This window comes from Struthio camelus, chromosome 9 (genome assembly GCF_040807025.1).
Source record: "Struthio camelus isolate bStrCam1 chromosome 9, bStrCam1.hap1, whole genome shotgun sequence".
NCBI lineage: Eukaryota > Metazoa > Chordata > Aves > Struthioniformes > Struthionidae > Struthio > Struthio camelus.
Window position 1 is genome coordinate 15,595,897 of NC_090950.1, and position 18,795 is coordinate 15,614,691.

At 38.3% G+C, this 18,795-nt stretch overlaps 1 protein-coding gene across 1 annotated transcript in view; it reads right to left on the minus strand.

The window, feature by feature from the left end:
* Positions 1 to 3,235: 3,235 nt before the first annotated feature.
* Positions 3,236 to 18,795, minus strand: part of PCOLCE2 (procollagen C-endopeptidase enhancer 2) — a 28,120-nt gene continuing 12,560 nt past the window's right edge. Inside the window, exons 5-9 of the mRNA XM_068954454.1 lie at positions 17,633 to 17,769; positions 11,974 to 12,128; positions 8,058 to 8,141; positions 5,382 to 5,549; positions 3,236 to 3,759 (exon numbers count right to left, since the gene is read on the minus strand). Coding sequence (XP_068810555.1) covers positions 3,629 to 3,759; positions 5,382 to 5,549; positions 8,058 to 8,141; positions 11,974 to 12,128; positions 17,633 to 17,769 — 675 coding nt within the window. The 3' untranslated portion in view covers positions 3,236 to 3,628. The remainder of the gene's footprint in view (positions 3,760 to 5,381; positions 5,550 to 8,057; positions 8,142 to 11,973; positions 12,129 to 17,632; positions 17,770 to 18,795) is intronic.

The following is an 18,795-nucleotide window of genomic DNA, read 5'->3' on the forward strand; positions in this document are numbered from 1 at the left end:
GGGGTTTGGAGTGGAATGGGGAGTTTGAGATCTTATTTGCCCCTGAAATACGTGTCTGTGAAGTGATGAATGTCGTAAGAGAGGCTTGTTTTCTGCAGCACCTTAGTAAGCAAAGCATCATACCTGTTATCGGTGTATCCGAGCCTTGGTTGTTTCAAAGCTGTGGTAGTCGTCTTAACTTCTTGGGTACTAATCTCAAGGGTTTAGAGTGCTTCATGCTCTGTGTTCAATCTTGTCTTATCCTTTAGATTTTTGTAATTCACGTGTAGCAAACATGCTATTGCTTTCTTAGTTGGCAGTCTAATACTGGCCATACTTGTATAAGTCTATAACTACTGGGGCTCTGAGATTTCCCAGAACGTGGACATGCACTGAAACAAAATTGTAGGTTTCCGTGATGCTTGTTTAAACTGCAACGTCGAAGGCTAAGCAGCAGCAAAATACGGCCAAAATTAAATTACTGAAATGCCCCAAAGTTCCGGGCCTCAATTCCATCAAGTGTAGATCCTTACCAGATTTGGCTGATGAGACTTCCTGTGGCCTCATCCGCCAAACAAGCCATTCATTTGTCTACCAGGACAAATACATTCAGACAATACAGTCGGACGGTTTTATCTGTTTGACTCAGATCTTTTCCTCTGAAAAGGCTACCACCTTTTTCCAGTGCAGTAGTAATGGTGTATTGGATGTAACTCCTTCTCCTGCTACCTGTGTGATATCACCTATTTAGTTCAGTTTAGTAGTTGTACACTGACGTTTTCCATAAGTTGCTTTTGCTTTCTTTTCTTAGTACAGGGAGTGAAATTAGGAAGTGTTTTAGTCTCTACTAAAAGTGCTCTGCATCCTGTGTGCCATGGCTTAATGCAGGGTAGACAAACCCAATAAATGATATAAAAAAGAAATGTACTACTCTGTAGGATTCAGAATTTCTTTATGCAAATTTCAGTGCAAGTCATTAAAACACTAAATTCTCTTTTTGATTGAGACTACTGAAGAATGCTGTTCACTTTTGTTTTTTCTCCTTTCAAGTTAATAGCCTTTTTTCTATAGAGCTATCTTTGCCTTGATGGAACTAACTTTTCTTTTAGATCTTGTACATGAAGAAAGGAGATGGAAATTTTCATGCCACCTTCATTTGCAGCCAAAGGGTAAAAAAACATCATTATCCGTAGTCACTTTACTGTCTTGATAAAGTATATTTGGTTGTTCATTATTTCTGCTGAAGAAGTTTCAGAAATTATATTGCAGTTAGAAAACTTTGATTCTATTTGATTGCAGGATGGATTTTGAAATCTGAAAAATCTTAAAAATCTGAAACTTACTGTTATACTTACTTTTTAAAACCGCTTTCTTTCTAGAAAGTTATCTACTTTTGTAACTGATTCTCACTTGAGATAACTGGCACTGTTTCACCTTCCTTTGTGCAAGTTTTGGCTCATGTTTCCCTTTGCAGGGCCACTGCTGTCTGTGCTTTTTCTCCACAAACAAGCTGATCAGCCTTGGCTCTTCCATGCAATAGCAGAAACCCATTTAGGTTCTGCGTGCAGTGAGCACATAGGTCTAAGTGGGTATATTCATGTGGCTTTTGTGTATCCTCCCTACTGCAATGTGTTTGGGAAATATGTTAGTGTGGTTTAAATTTGAAATGTTAATTAGAACTTGGGGTTTTCTTTCTTTTGTGAAGGAAAAAGAAGTTGCTTTTTGAGGAACTGTGAAAAGAAATGTTCAGGTTGGAAAGGAAGCTGTCTATAGAGAGCAGGCAGACAAGAGCCTTCCCTACTTACCATTTGGGAGAAAAGAAGCAGGCTGCCAGGTTGTTCTTGCACACTGAAAAAAGTTGCATGACAGATGGTCATGTCCTCATGAATAAAAATAGATTATTGTAGTTCAAGACAGTTCTGAGCAGGATTTCCACCCTGCTTCTCCCAAGGATGGTGCAGGGAAAAACAGATAGTACAATGCATAAAACTCCTTAGTCTGTATAGGAATTGCTATTGGAAAATGAGGTGTAAAATTACAAATCTGGTTTGTAAACCTGCATCACTATCACTTCCATAGGGAGAAAAGCTGTTTGGTTTATTGAGTAAGGCAAAGGCCTAGCAATCGGGAAAGTGTGGTTATAGCACTGAGCTGTTTGATGTGAGCTGCCAGCATAACCTTTTTGTACCTTTGTTCCTCACCCCTGTTCTTTTGTCTTCTGCCTGTCTGCCCAGTAACTCTTCAGAGACTGCTGTGCTGCCTAGCTGCTCTGTGGCAGTACCTGTTGGCATTATATATGAGAATCAATAACTGAAGGAAAACCACAATTCACATTCGCTAATGACATAACCAGTGGGCCGTTCTAGTAGGGACTACGTATATCAGTGGTTCTAAGTTTCCTATACATACTTACAGACTACCAAGAAATAAAAAACCACTTCTGTGGTGTTTATGTACAAGAAAAATAAGTATTAAGTACTTAAAGGGACCCAAGAATCTGTTCCATGCCATTTTTATTAGTATTTAAGTTTTACACAATTTGCAAAGCATGTATTTCATATCTGCTTTTGATCAAATTGGTCTTTGACCTCTCCAGCATTAATGTGTGTCTATAATCTGTTTCTGTGCTTCCATCTTTGGTTATTGTCTTTCAGTTTCAGAATAATATATGAATAATTCAGAATAATATATGACTGGATACAACAGACAGACCTGACAAAGATTTCTAAATAACGTAATGTTCTGTCTAGCTGCCTCCAGTCTGTTCCTTCCTCAAAAATGCCTCTTTTCTTGAACTTCCACATATATAAATGAAATAAATTAGCCAGATATGCAATTTACACTACTGCTTCCAGACTGAGCATTGCTCTATTGTCCTCTCTTTCATAGTAGAAACAAAAATTGAAACTATTTGCATGTGTATTTTATTGCCACTGAATTAATTCCTATGCTTTTCCTTACCTTAGGGAACTTAATAATGACATTTGCTAACTAGAATATAGTCATCAGTAGAAAAAAGCTTGATGCTGTAATACAGTTGAGTCTAATTCTTTGAAGAGTAAATCCAGTTCCTGTTCACATCAATGATTCACTGACTTCAGTGGAAGTAAAATCAGGCCTTTAATCAGCAAGGAAGTGTAGTGTCAGTCATAGTATGCCAGACTCGAAGCATCAAAAGCATGTAAAAGATGAAAAGCGAGATGCTATGTTTAGCCTGCCCCACTTCATACATAACGAATAACTAGTTGGTATATGATTTAATCTTAAAATATTTTATTAAGCACAGATAATAATGCTGGAATCCATATAATAAAACAACTTTTGAGAAAAAGCTATGTTAAAATGAGTTACTATAAATATTGCACTTAAAATTCTTATTTTACATACTCACATAATTCCTTAAAAAATTGGACAATTATAAATTAATAGCTTCCAAGTAATTGGAACTGGTTATGTGTCATGTCTGTTCTCCTCTTGATAGGTGTATGTAATAGAAACCACTTTGTGTCAGGGTATGCTTAGGTGGATGGGTGGGAAGAATGGGTGAGCATGATCTTAGTGTTTACGGTCAGTTGTATTTTCATGACTTAGTACTAAGTGAAAATTATTTTTCAAAAGAGATGATAGAAGGCAGCTGCAGAGTTTAGTTTTAACATCTTTTGTTTTTCAAGGCATTCAGGATCTTTTGGTTCTTAGTCTTGAAACTCATGACAAAGCTGTTGGGCAGCACTTTGCCCCTGCCGTCGTCTTCTACCTCTCCCATGATGATGTAGTTTAAACCTACAAAGGAGAGTACGACGTTACAAGAAACAAGTCTTGGACGTGATTTGGTGATTACAATTCTATTTCTGTGGCCTTTATTCACTTCCCTTCTCTATAACCTTTTTATGTTTGCTCCTTCCTACCCAGCACATGTACCTTATTGTATAACAAGAATGGCAAAAGTGGGTAAGGAAGTACATTTATGTGCTTTTATGCAAGTAGATATTAAGTATTTACTGAATAGCTACGTAAGTATGTACTATATAGCTAAGTAAGAAGTAGATACTTAGTAAATATGGACTGTCAAATGAGGCTTTAAACCATTAAGAATACAGTATAAACACTGGATCAATTGATTAATTTGGAGAAGAACGTGTCTCATTCAGTTTCCTATTTCCTCATGTGCTCAGATGGTAGGATAATGCACTCGGTCTTTTCATTTGCTTTCCCTCCCCCCAAGAAAGTACCAACTGGGCAAGTTAAGGTGCAAAGAGGCACCGTGTTTGGTGAGATGGGATGACACTGATGCAAGTGGGTAAGTTATTTTGATGGGAGTGGGCTTTCGAGCAATCTGATTCAAATATTTAATGGGTTAGAAGGGTTAGGGGTTTGCAAGGTACCAGGCAGGAAGGGGTGGTGTTATAGGGGAGCGAGCGAAAAAGCAGAAAGTTTAGGTATCGAGTAATGGCTGCTAAATAATTCAAGGAGACTTAGGGAGAGAAAGAAAAGTGTGTGGTGTGGAGCCAGCAGTCTGCCTGGAGGAGACAACATGTTCCACCACAGAGGCTGTTAGGTCTCCCAGACAGATGTCTAGTTTCCAGACATCTAAAGGTAAAAGCTAGTTTCTGACACAGATTTTTCACTTTGGTACTGCCCACTTTGAATTCATATGATTAAATACCAGTGGTGTCCTGCATGTCATTTTTCTTCATATGCTTATTAAATTATTTTGACTGCTCCCTGCTACAGTTCCGTTTATGTTCTTGTTCCTCCTGTTGTGTACTCAGGAGGCGCAGAGCTGATAATGTTTTTTTTAACCTAGTTGATTCTGTTAAACCTAGTCTCACTATTTCTTACTTGGAAATTGTCTTTGTTGATCTACTCGGTATGATACTGTCTGAGATAGCTGTTCAAGTATTAGCTATTAGCCAATATAAAGTGGGTTTAATACCAGTAGTATGTCTACAGTAGAGATGTAAATGTATACGGGGGAGAAGCAACAGGAAAATGTGTTGATTTTTGTCAGTTGCTGTGATGTAGCGCTCTTAGGTTTAGCAGGCTCGTGTTTTTCCTTTTGAATAACTGTGTATAAAAACCAGCTCCAAAGTACATACATGTAAAAACAAAATCTGTGCTTCACTTGAGAGAACTAGACCAGATTTTACTTCTTATATCATGTGAGTTTTAAAAACAATGTCTTTCAAACTCAGTTGATCTATGTGAGTCTAATCCTCCCTTAGAAATGCAATATAAATCTGCATAACTAGTTTTTTTACTTTAAAATAACTGATTCTTATATTAGTAGTTGATTATGGAATCAATTACTGTAATTTGACTTTTTTTTTTAATAGTCATTTCTAAAAGCAGTTTTCAAAACTGTTGTCTTTTACAAACAGGTGGAGCAGTTTTTGTGTACTTACCTCTTCTGATCAGAGGACATTGCTTACATACTACAGTAATCTTGGCACTCATACTCTTGCCTGCTTGTTGGATGGCTAAATTTCCTTCCTTGTATACGTTAATGATAGATATTGTTGCATGTAGACTGCCAGCCCGTGTCATTGTTGTGATTACGGTTCCAGTTATTACTAGAAGAAAAGATATTTAATGCATTTTTTAAATTTATTTTTTAATAAATATTGAGGTGCCATAGAGACTGAAAAGCCTATTAAGTCGTAATAGAGATGCAAACAATACTGGAAACAGTCAGTCAAAATCTAAGCTTCATCTCTAATAGATAACTCACTATTGACAAACTTTTGTTTAATTTTTTTTTTAGCAAATATAAAACCGTTCCTAGAATGTATCAGTCATTTGAAAGTTCAATTCTAAGTTTGATAATTTAAATTAAAAATAATATCACACTGCAGTGTTTAAAACTAATTTTAAATCTGAGAGAAGCTGAACTAAAAACAGTCTAGCCACTGTTATTAAATAATACCTTGCAGTGGAATTCCTCGTTGCTAGTATCTCACACGGGTCTGTGTTGTGGATTTGTTTTTAAGTTGAAAAGAGAGGACCTAGAGGGCACAGTTAGATAAAGCACAAAGGCAGGTATCAAAAATGGCTGGCCTGTTTTCCAGTGACGTTTCCCCCCTGGCCTCGTTGGTACCAAAGGGATGCTGGAGGTATAGCCTATCTACAACACCCTTCTTCTCAAACAGATTAAAATACCGGTGCCTTCTCCGGAGAAGGAGTCGCAAAGCAAAATTCAACAAATCCTCTCCCCCTCCTTTTTTTCCTCCTTGTCATAACTAAAGCTAGTCTTGGTTTGTTATTACTGCCTCATTGATTCTGGTCCTTTTCTTGTATCTTTTAAATCATGTTCCTGTTTATAGTGTCCCAGTGCTCTCCCCAAAGGAAAAAGAAATAGCAGCTCTCTGACAGACGCTCTCGCATGGGGGAATACTTAACGCCTGGGAGCTAAATTTTGATCTGCCCGAGGCCTGGTGCTGATAGGACCGCTAATTTATTTCGAAGACCTCTCAGCATGAAAATAAAAGTATCTTTTTTTTTTTTTCTTCTACACTAGTAAGACTAGATTAACTCATAGGCCATTTTTATGCATCAAAAGGGAATGGCAGATGGTATTCTGGGTAGCAATATTTTTTCCTTTTCACAATTTGTAAATTAAAAAAAGATCTATCATAATTAGATAATTAGATCTTCAATTATCAAGTGTATGCTGCCCAATTTCTTTTGCAAAGCTGCATAATCCACCTTTTGGCTCAGGCATTTGTGAATGTGTGCATTATATTCCTTTAATCTAGAGCTTTAAAATGGAAACATTCAAGTTCAATGAAAAGAGAACTGTGCATGCCACAATACTGGATATTATGGTTAGACTTCCAGGAACGATAGTTAAATATGAAATGCAAGATGGAAGAGAAACAGCTCATTTTCATGAAGTCAGCAAGTAAACATAGAAGAAATCATATTCGAACAACAGGGTTCAGCACACTCTCTCATCTTATTTTAGGAGACGCTTTGATCCACAGTTGTGTTCCAAATATTTCGACTTCTACTCCCGCCACGGAAAAGAATGAGAAACGGCAAGTATTCAAGAAAAGGTGAGGGTGAAAATGATTTATTGCCCTAACGCTACAGGTAAAAGAGAAAGTTTTATATAGTGTCATGCACCATCAGCCACCAGAGCTGAGGGGTGGTCAGTAAGAGGTGCAGAAAAGGCCTCCTGCCCCGACCCCTTGTCCTTCTCATCCTGGGCCAGCCCGTACTGGCTGCGAGTTAAAACAGCCTGAAAAGCTACTTGGGGCTTGTGCCGGAGGGTCGGGAGCAGCGAGGGGGTCGCGCTGCTGCAGCGGCTCCCTTCCGCCTTAGGGCGCAGCCACAGCCTACCACCGTTGCTCTAGCAAAATGATGCAAAGCTGCTCCCGCTTTCCTGCAATAGCCGGCTTCCAGTAATCTCCTGAGATTAGCTGTAAAATCGGAGGGAGGTAAATTTAAAAAAAAAAAAAAAAAAAAAAAGGGAGGGGGGGGTCCCATCTAAGGTTTAGGTGAGGTATAAGGGATTAAAGACGCTTCCGGTAACGATGCAGGAAAAGATTCTGAGACGTAAGTGAATAAATCATCAGTGATGATGCTGTCCAAATACAGCAAACACCGTTTTTAAGCAGCAAGTTGTGTCGAGTACAGAAAGTAGCACTTGCAAGTCTTCATGTCTTCCAAATCCTTTCTGAAGTGCTTTGGAAGTCTGTACACTGAATTGTGGTATGACGAGTAACATCAGAAGGTACAGCATAAAACGTGTATTGCCTGGTTACAGATAAACGAGATGCCAGTGCAGTAACTGAACACTGAACCAATACTTTCCTACAGCAGATGGCCTTATGCTTAGTCACTGGCTTTTTAGACTGAGAAAGTATGTTTGTTTTAGACATACATGCAGTACCTATTTTGGAACATCTCCAAGAATGTACTAAGTGATATACGGATACTAATGTCAGATACACACATAAGATAAAAATATTTGCTATATATTAATGACAACTTAAAACTACATCTGGTAAAATTCCTGTGAGTCTAAACACGCAGTCCTAAGAGACTAATTAAAAAGAAATAAACTTTGCTGCTCTTACCGAAGTTGCTTGAACAGTAATTGCTTTCAGGAGTCCCGCTCCTCCTACACTTTTGCTGGCACAGGGCAGCTGTAGGTTTCAAAGCTTTTTGAAGAGCAAAAATTAAAATAAAATTGAAATGAGGTATGTTGAAACCGTAGCTAAGCAGTATGTTTAAAAAAAAAAAAATCCTGATATGCAGCTTTAACTAGATCTGCTATTGCAAGGGCTGAACAGTAAAAGCTGACAATATCCTTCCCTCTCCCCCTTTTTTCCTGTCATCACCTCAAATTTTCTTTTCTTCTTTTCACATATCTCAGCCACATATCTGTTTTAGTGGCCTTATATATTCGGATTTTGCAGAAAATGTGCATTTGATTACAGTATGATCTTAAATGTGCAGCTTTTTAGTGTTGTTGCCTCTTGCCATACAGCCTTAATAGCACTTTTAAAGTATAGTAATGTTATAATACAGTAACATTTATTTCGGGGTGGGGGGCTGGACTTTGATCTGAAATTACTATACGGTGATGGAAGAGATCACAGTTCGAATTTGTGATTAAAAAAATTTTTTTTTACATAGCTTCATGACATATAATACCATATAACTTTTACTGATGAAATTCTATTAAAAAAAACCCAATATAATTGTCAAAGAGTCTGTCTATTATTAGAGGCAGAATATCCTCAGCATTGACTGATGTTTTTCTTTCTGAAACTGAGTGCTTTGTCCAAAAACAAGTAAATACACTTGTAATTTCTTCTTCTTCTTCTTGATGTGGTCGTTAATGGTCTCTCCTTTACCCAGCTAGCCATTTTCACATAACATGTTGGTACATAATAGTAAGGTTTTACATCCTTTTCAGATTTATTTGGAACTGGCCAATGAGGTCACAGTTACTAGAAAGATGGAGAGACAGACAGATAAGATATCAGACAATCTACATAACCCTAACATTTCAGAAAAGCTAAATTAGTTATGAAGAATATCCTTGCATTTTTTTTTGTTTTCTTTAGAATGGAATATTTTACAAAAAATTTATTCAGTCTGTACTTTCTGAATAGGAGCTTCTGATCAATTTTCCAAACAGTTATTTATATTTATACTTCTGTTTTAATGGAATGAATTGATTCTTGTTATAATGTTTTGAGTTTGAGATGCAGCTGAATGGCAATGAAATGACTTTGCCTCCTTTCTTTTGTCCATGACAGTGAGAAGATCTGCATATTCATTGTTTTGCCTTTCAAATCCTAAGCTTAAAAATAGGACTCTACTTGTTTGTTGATGTTTTCTTTTAGTCTTGATCTTTGTTGGTATTCAGCTCTGTCAGATTCTTTAGAAAGTGTCATGCCTCCTAAAAGGAACAGTGGTATGAAGATCAGTTTGCTAGATCTCTGGAGGCAAACCTAGTCATATTCCACTTCTTGTCTCCTCAAGCCTGTGGTCAGATCTCTAGGGGCACAGAGCGAGTGCAACTCTCCCTGCTGTCACGTCCTTTGCCTTGATTTGCCTGCGTAGTTCTTTCCTGCTGATGTGGATTTCTAAAATGTTTTAAATAATATGCTGAAGTTTTGTGTGTGGGTGGGGGTTTTCTTTGTTTTTTTGTTTTTCATAGAAGTGACTTCCATATAGAATACAACGTAGTAAACATACACCATATTCAGCTACGGGATCTTTAAACTAAATTTTTTTTCAAATTATTATTTCAAATTACAGTTAACACTTGGCAAAGCCAAGCCATTTAATCAGATTTCCTATCTCATGGCAACAATTGCCAGTCAGTCAGATACTTCCTATCTCACTTTTATAGGCAGCACTGCAAAGCTAAGAATTAAATGTCCTGGGAGACTTTTAATTCAGTGTCCTTAGTAGGAAGGTTATAAATGTACCAGGTTGAGTCACACGTGTATGCCAGTATGGTAGCTGCTAAAAATTTATTGAGGTGCTCTGAGTTTTTTAAATTTGGGATCATGTGTTACAAAATACTCTTATTTTGTATCCTTAATTTGTATTTTTGCTAATACTTCATGTTTTACTTCCGACTTCAATAAATTTTTGTGGGTGAGAAACTTCACTGAGTGGTGAGTGAAGGTTGCCAGTTGTTTATAGAGATGAGTAATGTCTTTTAGCAAAATAAGAATTGGAGAAGATCTGAGTTAAAACTTTGGTTGCCTACCATTTTATATGTAGCTGGACTAATGGACAAATGTATGATTTAATCCAATTAAATAATCAAAAAAAAAAAAAAACCAACAGTTTTGTAACAATATGTGACTGTATTGCATTGCTCTTCATTACTTTTATTATTGTATTGAATATTTCAGGCTTTTATAGCACTTTGTCATTTCTTCTAGTACTAATAGTTTTATGTAAGACACAGACTGAGGTCATTATTGAAAGTGCCTACTGAAGTTTAATGTTTTATTAATGCCTGGAGTTCTGTGCAAGTTTGAACAATTCTGATTTGCAAGATAACAAGCTAAGTCTGTTCGAACTAGATGCATCTGGCTGCAAGTGATCTGATTCATCAGCAATTGAGCCAAACTTAGAGCTGTGGGGTTTTTTCATGTATGACTATACTACGTGGAGTTGACCAGTTACTGAAAGGACTTCTTATTTCTGCTGCCTAACAGATTCTCATTGTGAGTACCTTCCTTCTCTTCCTCTCTCTGAGACAACTGTGCCCCCCCGCCAACGTTGATATTGTCACAAGAATTGATCTAGAACTAATTACTGCAGTACCTTTCTTTTGCATGTATTACCCCCCGCCCCAACCCCCCAACACAGGGCAAAACGCCAGGGTAAAACCCTGACTGCAAATCATGCAGTATGAGACATCTGGCAACCTGAATTAGTTTAGACCAAGGTTTGGCAGTAATAACTTTGCTAGGAAGTACTTTATAGTGAAGAGTGGCTATGTTACGTGTTATTAGAGTACCAGTCACATCAGAATGAACTATATAGTTCATTATGATTTCACTTTTATAATGTTGATTTTCACCTATTTTAAATATCTTTCATGATCAGTATTTAAGCACCACAGCTTCTTGCTTTCCTGCTGACAAGCCATTGTTGCCCTGACGTTTGATGCGTTTTAAGTACAAATCAGGTCATGAGTTGCAAAAACATCATAAATTATTTGGTTTTGTGCTATAACTGTTCAGGTTATGGAAATCACAAGATTTATCCTTTCGGTATCTCACTAATGAGGTAATTTTTGGCAAGGCCTACAGAGAAATTCCCCTCTGATCTTTCGTTTAAACTGTCTAGTCTTAAATATTAAAGGAAACTTATTTTTAGTATGACACAGTTCTTCATAAATTCCAGCCCCTGATAATTTTTGGCTAAACATAATTCTAAGAGTGTCACGTTGACAGGATGTTGACAGGATCTAAAGAGGGCTCAGGTGGCTTCCGTACCAGTTTTGCTTTAGCTTAATAACTAGATGAAGAAAAACAGGGTCGGATTTTTACATACTCGTTTCTATATAAGAAATAGTTCCTTTAAAAATCTAAACAGAACTATTTTCCTGAAATATTTAGAATTTCTCGTACCAAAGAACCTTGCTCATCTGTTGTACTAGGGAATTACCATAGGGAAAGACGTTTGCTGGTAAGCTAACTGCCAGAAAATGAGCAGAGATAGGAAAATTCTTTCAGCTACAGTGAATAAAGGTTTTCTTTGCTTTTCCTACCAGTTACTGCTGCAGTGAGTTCTAGCCTGGAGAGTTTTTCTTGTGATTGTGTTAAGCAGAGTCTACGCGCTCCCTTGAGTACATTAATTTTCATTTATTCCCTCAACGCTTGAAACACTAACAAACCACAAGCTGTATATTTTTTTTAAATACACTTTCTATTATATTTTTCTGTAACCCCCCTTCCTTGCCCTGGAATAATTTGTTTTTCTGACATATAATATAAAGCCGGTAAAACTTACTTGATGTAGCAGGGGCCGTTGTTGTAGTAGGTGGAACTGTGGTTGTGGGTAACTTTTTGGGTCTGAATTTGTAATGGCCAATAAAACCATCAGCTGTTAAACTTAAATCGGACAAAAACTGAATGAGCAACTCATTTCTCTCAGATAGAATGGGCCTGAAACAGAAAAACAAGACAAAACATTTCCACTGTTTTGAATGTCAAAGCCAAAGGGTGTGAATATCGTTCTTGTGACAAAACATAAGAGAGAGCTTCACTTGTAGTCTAAGTACAGTATCTGCCCTAATACTGAAACGCATGTTTGCGGGCGTATAGACACCAATGGTGCCCCTGACAGTGCTGGATATGGATACTCCCCCCGAGAAGCCTCATCAGCATGACAGTACACGTCACAGTTAGCACGCATGTGGGCGCAGGCAGAGCTGGTACCTTTTGAGGCTGAATAATCTGTTTGCATCAGTGGTGCTCTTTGTGATGGGGAAACACGTCAAAGCCAAATGCAACTCAGCTGTATGCAAACATGTCCCTTTGCTGGCATGTCAGGCACTGGGGTTCTGACTATGAAGCTTTCTGTTGAATCCCATAAACCTCTGATTCCTGAAGGGTTATGTCAGTATAAATATCTTTAAATACTTGTGTGTGACTTCTGCAGAACCATGGAATGGAAGGGGCTAGTTTAATACAGCAGGAAAAGATCTTAAAAGAAATCCTCAGTAGGTAGCAGAGGTGACTAACGGTCTTTTAAATTTGTTTTTGTTAAATGAAAACATATTGCACACTTGGAAGGCCTAGAGAAAATGAATTCAGTGCTGGATTCTGGAGTTCTTTGACAAGAGCAGTAAAAATAAAACGTTTTGGGTTGTTACTGCTTTTGTGGGCTCAGCTTTTGTGAACTGGAGACAATTGGATATTTGTTACCAAGCCTTTAAAGAGCTAATGGAGTTATTCTGTTAGAATTTGAAATGCCATAAAAAACTATTTAATGTATTCTCAGTTCATAAACTGCGTAGTACCTACTAGGACTCCAGCTGCCCTCTGGATACGGATGTAGTGCAAAGAGAATTCTTACACGACTATTTTACTGCTGGAAAAAATCTGTGGTATGTAAGTCTAGTAAAGCAACACTTGTTCTTTTGAGCATTTCACAGACCTTGTTTCATCATTCATTACGAATTATTAACGCATCTTTTTCAAACGAAAGAACAGTTTTGAGGAAGAGGAGGAAAGAAAAATATTGACAGAGGCAAAAGAATCATGGTGAGCAGAGAAGAAAATAAGAAGTGGTTGTAAGATGTAGTTTTGTTAAAATGACTGCCCTGCCCTTCCAGGAAATCTGACAGAGCTCATGAGCCTTGAGCACATGTTCTTCAAGTGCTTAATTGGGCCTTCAAAATAAAACCTGTGACTACCTCCCAGCTTTTTTGGCCGGTGTTTCAGGAATCAATTTACTGTGCTGGTTGCGAGTCTGACATAACCAAAAGTAAGTGCATGCATGATTACGTGGACTTCTGTAGACTGACAGGTGCTTCTGTAGTTGCACAAATTCTGCTGGCTTGGCCACAGCGGTGACACCGGCTGTGGAATTGGGAGGGCCCTGATTACGAGCAGTGTGAAAGCTTTGTCTGCCTGCTGAGCACCGGGAGTAAACCAGCCAAACAAAGACTGAAAAATATCTGACCTGGTCCCTGTATCTTGTCTATTTAGAAAAGGCTTTTTGTTTCAGAGTTTTGGGGGAGTAGTTCTCTCTTAATAGATTATGATTATTCTGTATATTGTCCGTGCTTACTGGCCTACAGTAAGATCTGAAGTGTAAGCGAAAGTATCTTCCCTGCAACCACCAAATGAGTTCAAGGTATCTGCTTTAATCGTCCTTCTGGAAGCGCACCGCCTCTGTTACAGAATGCCCCGTTACGGTGTGCGTAGCTGCTGGTTAATGAGTTCCCCCTCGCATAATTACTGTGCCACACTCGCCACTAAGCCTCTTTATAGTAAAGACTCACCTCGCGATTCAGCGTACACGCTACTGCTTCTGGCTCTCTTCCAACACTGGTCTTGTCCTTGCTGGTTTTTTGTACCCAGCTGGTAAATTTTGAGGAGAGTTTTGCAGAGCTAAAAGAAAATCCACGAGAGCCAGACCTTTTTGCCCTCTCGCTGTGTATTACTCTGCGAAGGACAGTGGCAAGTTATGTACTGGAGTTGTGTTTCGGGAGCAATACTATGCTAAAAATGGCTTTCAGGACACTTACAATGTTCTGTAACAGGAAATGTGATCTCTAAGCCATGTGCCATGGGTCTGGAACCAGTCTTCCACCCTTATTTGCTTACTGCACAAAATCCCTTCTAAAATGTCTGTCCTGAAGCCCACTGGGGCTTTGGCAAACCAATTCACAGCTTTGACATGCTGTGGGGATAGATGCTGAGCCACAGCCAGGAGATGGTTTAGGAAGCTACTTCCAATTGCCTCTCAGGGATTAACTGGTCCCTTTTTTTTTTTTTTTTTTTTTAACTTATTTATTTATTTTGCACCGCCGTGGCGATCTAGGACCTGTTAACCCAGACTAGAGCCTGACACAGTTCAACAAGTACTTTCTAGCTGAGACCTAGCCGAGCCGTGTAAGAGGCAAGTCCCACAGACACAAAGCCACCAGCCTCATTTGTAAAGGGGGCTATTAGCTGCTGTCTTCTGAGGACCAAGGGGAAGACAGGGTCTTGTGCAGTTTAGTTCTTACCTCAGGTGGAAAAGATCTGAAATATCACAACCTACATATACAGAGAATCAGACCAGACTCTTTACTCACACTTCTAGCTTAAACGCTGTCTAACTAGGCAACGAGTCCATTTGCTCCAGTGCGCTGCGGATCTGACTTTCATACAACAAAACACCAGAGCAAGGAACTGAAGGTATTTGCATGGAACATCACTAGTTAAAAGTTTCTGATGCAAGATTCAGGGTTTTTTGTTTTAGGTAGCTTTAAAGTAAATACCTTGTTGTTCTCCGGTAACAGTTCAGCTGTAAGGAACGGCTATACGAAGTCACAGTGAGGTTCTCACACTCTACTCACAAATGGGATATCTGTCTACCTCATGGTAAAGCACTACGTAATTAACTTTTGTCATCTGGTTGCGTTTTTTATCCTGTCTAAAGGGAGAGGAGTGTGTGCAATGGAATCCCTTTTGGGAGGGTGCTTCTACTTTAGATGATGGTGATTTATTAGCTAATATACAGATGCTTACAACATTCAGGGGAAAGAAACCCACCACCCATTTGGAGACCCCTTCAGTTCACCTGCAGTCCCTCCAAGTGGCACAGCACTGCAAGGCAACAATTCATCTTCGTTTGCAGGTAAAACTCTAAGCTGTAAAGTATTAAATCATTTTGCTACAAACGTATATGTGAGGTTAAAAAAGGAGCCATTTTGAACGTTGTTTGGTAAAAGGCAGGGGGAGCAAATGTTAGGGGGTTCAAACCCTTGTCCTTGCCTTGCACACGCCTTAATATTAACTCTGCTGTGCGCAGTCTTGCTCCATCTCAGCCTTTGGGTTGGAGGCAATACAGAAAGATACTGCTTTTGCTAGTGAAGTTTTTCCTGCAAACAAGGAAATGAGTAAATATACAACTACAGCTAGAATTTAGCCTCTTTGTATCATTAATTTATGGCCTGAATTATCTAGAGCTTAAAGAACAATCTCATTCATAAGACTTGCTAGTGTCGGTACCTTTTTATAGAGCAGCTTTTTCAACTTTACTACAACAAGGGGCCAGTGCATTTAAGCATGGAAAGAAATGTCTTTACAAATTGAAAAGCAAAAGCCTAACTCCAGATCCAAAGCCTAAGGCAGCTAAAGGGAAGCTGAAGTTAATATAGTGCAGGTGAAATCCTACCCTTAATTTTAAGTCCACGCCAAATTTCCAAGAAATTTGCATAGGGCTAAGCTTACTCTCTTTATTTCTAGCGCTGTCATGCTAGTAAGTAATGATTAAAAATAGCTAGTGAAAGAAGGCATCTTCATCTGTAATTTTACCTATGAAAAGTCTTTCAGGTATGTAGCTGCTGCTTGGAGAAGAAGAAAAGTCTGTTTAGAGTCCTACCCAACGTCTGCCTCCCCTCTAGTCTCCTGAGGGTATGACACATAATCTTAAAAAAAAAAACAAACAACCAAAAAACAACCCCACAGTAAATCTTGGTGTAGTAAACTATTCGTATAAAGATTGTTTGAGGCTTAAACCTCCTCCCTCCTATACCACAACTAGTTCCTCTTGGGAAACAAACTAGCTGTCCCTTCTGAGACCTAAGTCTATTCACATACCTCTGTGATATTTGTTAAGCCTTGTATTTCTTGAACAAAACGCATCCTCTTCCTCTTTGCAAGTTATTAAGCTCTAAGAGGCTGGATGGGAGAGGAACAATGGGAAAGCAAAGCTAAAAATTACTGGCCTCACCCAAAAACAACTTTACATATTTTTTTTGGAATAATTAAGTTCTGCTATTACCAGACCTGTTTATATAACTACAGTGCCATTGGCTGTCTATTTTTCTGGCTGAGTGCGTTTAACTAGAAACATTAGGGCTGTATTATTGGATGCTTTTAAGTCTGCAGTTACCTTTTTCCTTTTCTCTTATGGAATGCAATAGCTGTGCAGAAAAGTGTGGTTTTTTGGTTCGGGTTTTTTCTTTTCTTAGTGTAAAGATAAATGTGACATTTCTATTCAGAATTAAATGAAACTTCATGTTCATATTCTAAATGTATTAGACTCGGGAGTATATGGCAAGTTGGACCTTTTTTCGAGCATAACTGAGAATGTGTAGGTGTTTGATTTAGAGGCTTACGGACTATTAAGGGAGAAAAAGATTGTCTACAGTTAGACTGTGATCTGGTCATATTCAACTAACAGTGTTGGAGGAAAAAATGATATAAGGTTAAAAAAAATGGCAACTTGTTCATCTAAAAGTATTCAAACCCCATTACTAAATTAATGGGGGCAGAAATACCTTCTGTCTCACTGCCTTGTCGTTCTTGGGTTCATCCTAGGTTGTGGGATTGTACCACGAGTGTCCAGATGCTCTGTTGTTCGCGTACACCCTGGCAGCAAGTTGACAGCAAAGCTGCTGAAAGCCTGCGGTGCTCCCCAGCACGCTCGGGAAAACAGTCTGTGCCAGGAGAGGACAAGCCTCGGCACAGACGGGAGAGATGGTGAGCAGTGATGCAAGAAGCAGGTAAGGAACCAGCGGAAGGGATGAGGCTGAGGGGGAAACAGAGTCAAATAAGGAGAGTAAAGAACCAAGGGACTAGAGAGTTTAACTGGGTCTTTTGTACTTCGGTATCTATAATCAATCGCTTATTGTGTTGACTATAATAAGTGGTGTTAGCGTTTAGCTGTAGCATTAGCGCTAGTATCAGTAAGCAGTGCTCTAATGAGGCTTGAGGTACAGGACAGAAAAGAGCATAGGCTGGAGGCAAGGCTAGTCACGGAGGGAAAGAGAAAAGTGGGAAAACCTAAGGAGAGACGAGATACTGAACAACTCCTAGAAGTTCAGTTGGAGGTAGAAAATGTTATATTTAATTTAGGGGGAAAAAAAAATCTTTCAAAAGCCTAGTAGAGAACTGTTAGCAAAATGACACAGTTGTTGTGAAGCTCATAATCCAAGAAAGCTACTTACGCAGGTGGACTGTCCCCACAGTATTTCCCAATTCTTTTAGCATCGTTAATTTCCCCACCGTTAAACACTGCAACGTAGTCATATCTGCAGTAGTTGTCTCTTTCCACGTCAAACTTCTCAAACTTTAACTCTATTAGCTGCGGGAAAAGCACAAGTATCTCATTAAGGCTTTGATACATAGAGTTTATTGGCGCTTCTTATATTAAGTGACCTCCTCGTAAGAAGTAGTAAATTTATTTTGCCTTCAATAAAGGAAAATTCTTAATCCTCTTAATGGTGGAGTATGGTATTTTAATCCACATGACTTTTCTCCAGAAAACAGTTCAAAATATAACCCTAAAGCTCTATAAAACATTTTGTACTCAGATCTATGCAATTAATTTCTGATAAAGTTATCTTTATGAATGGATTGCAAGTAAACAGTAGTTGTTAGGTGTTATGCTGCTTTCTAGGTAACTGTAATTTAAATCTAAACCATAGAAACAAGGGCTTCTACTGCCATTGAATCATCCTGGATGCGCTAAAAAGCAAAGGTGCTGTCTTCTGACAAAAGTGGGTAAGAGCCATTTCACTGACTTTGTTAAGAGCAGGTTTTGAATCACTGTACCATGGCTGTAATGGCATGTATGTTTACTTGATGTAGAAATAAAAAGTCAAAAACAAAAATATTAACAGAAAGAAAACTAATAAATAATAAGACTTAAAAATAAGAGAAAAAGTAAATACTTAAGACTCATGTTTCCTTACCTAAATTTTGTGGCTTTATAAACGACAATTAAGAATTAACATAACTCTGCTATTTCTAGTGCTAATGTTATTTTTCTCTAATTTGTCTTGTATTTATGGACCTCTCTACTCATGAAAGAAAAGCAACGGGCAGGCAAACGTAAATGGAGCTTACTATTCTGAAAATAAGTCCTATGATACGATTCTCTCAGTGTGTGTAGCAAGGAAGGAAATCCCAGTATAACTTAACACACAACTGAAACAGAGATAATATATGCATTTAGGCTTCTCTTTACGTGAAGCACAACAGTACATAAAATCACCCTTCCGTAAACAGCACAAATGAGATCTGAATGGCAACACTGAATTGTGTTGACTGTAGATGTACAGGATTTCTTTTTAAAGATTTGTCTCAAAGATAAAATTATTAAGTCTTT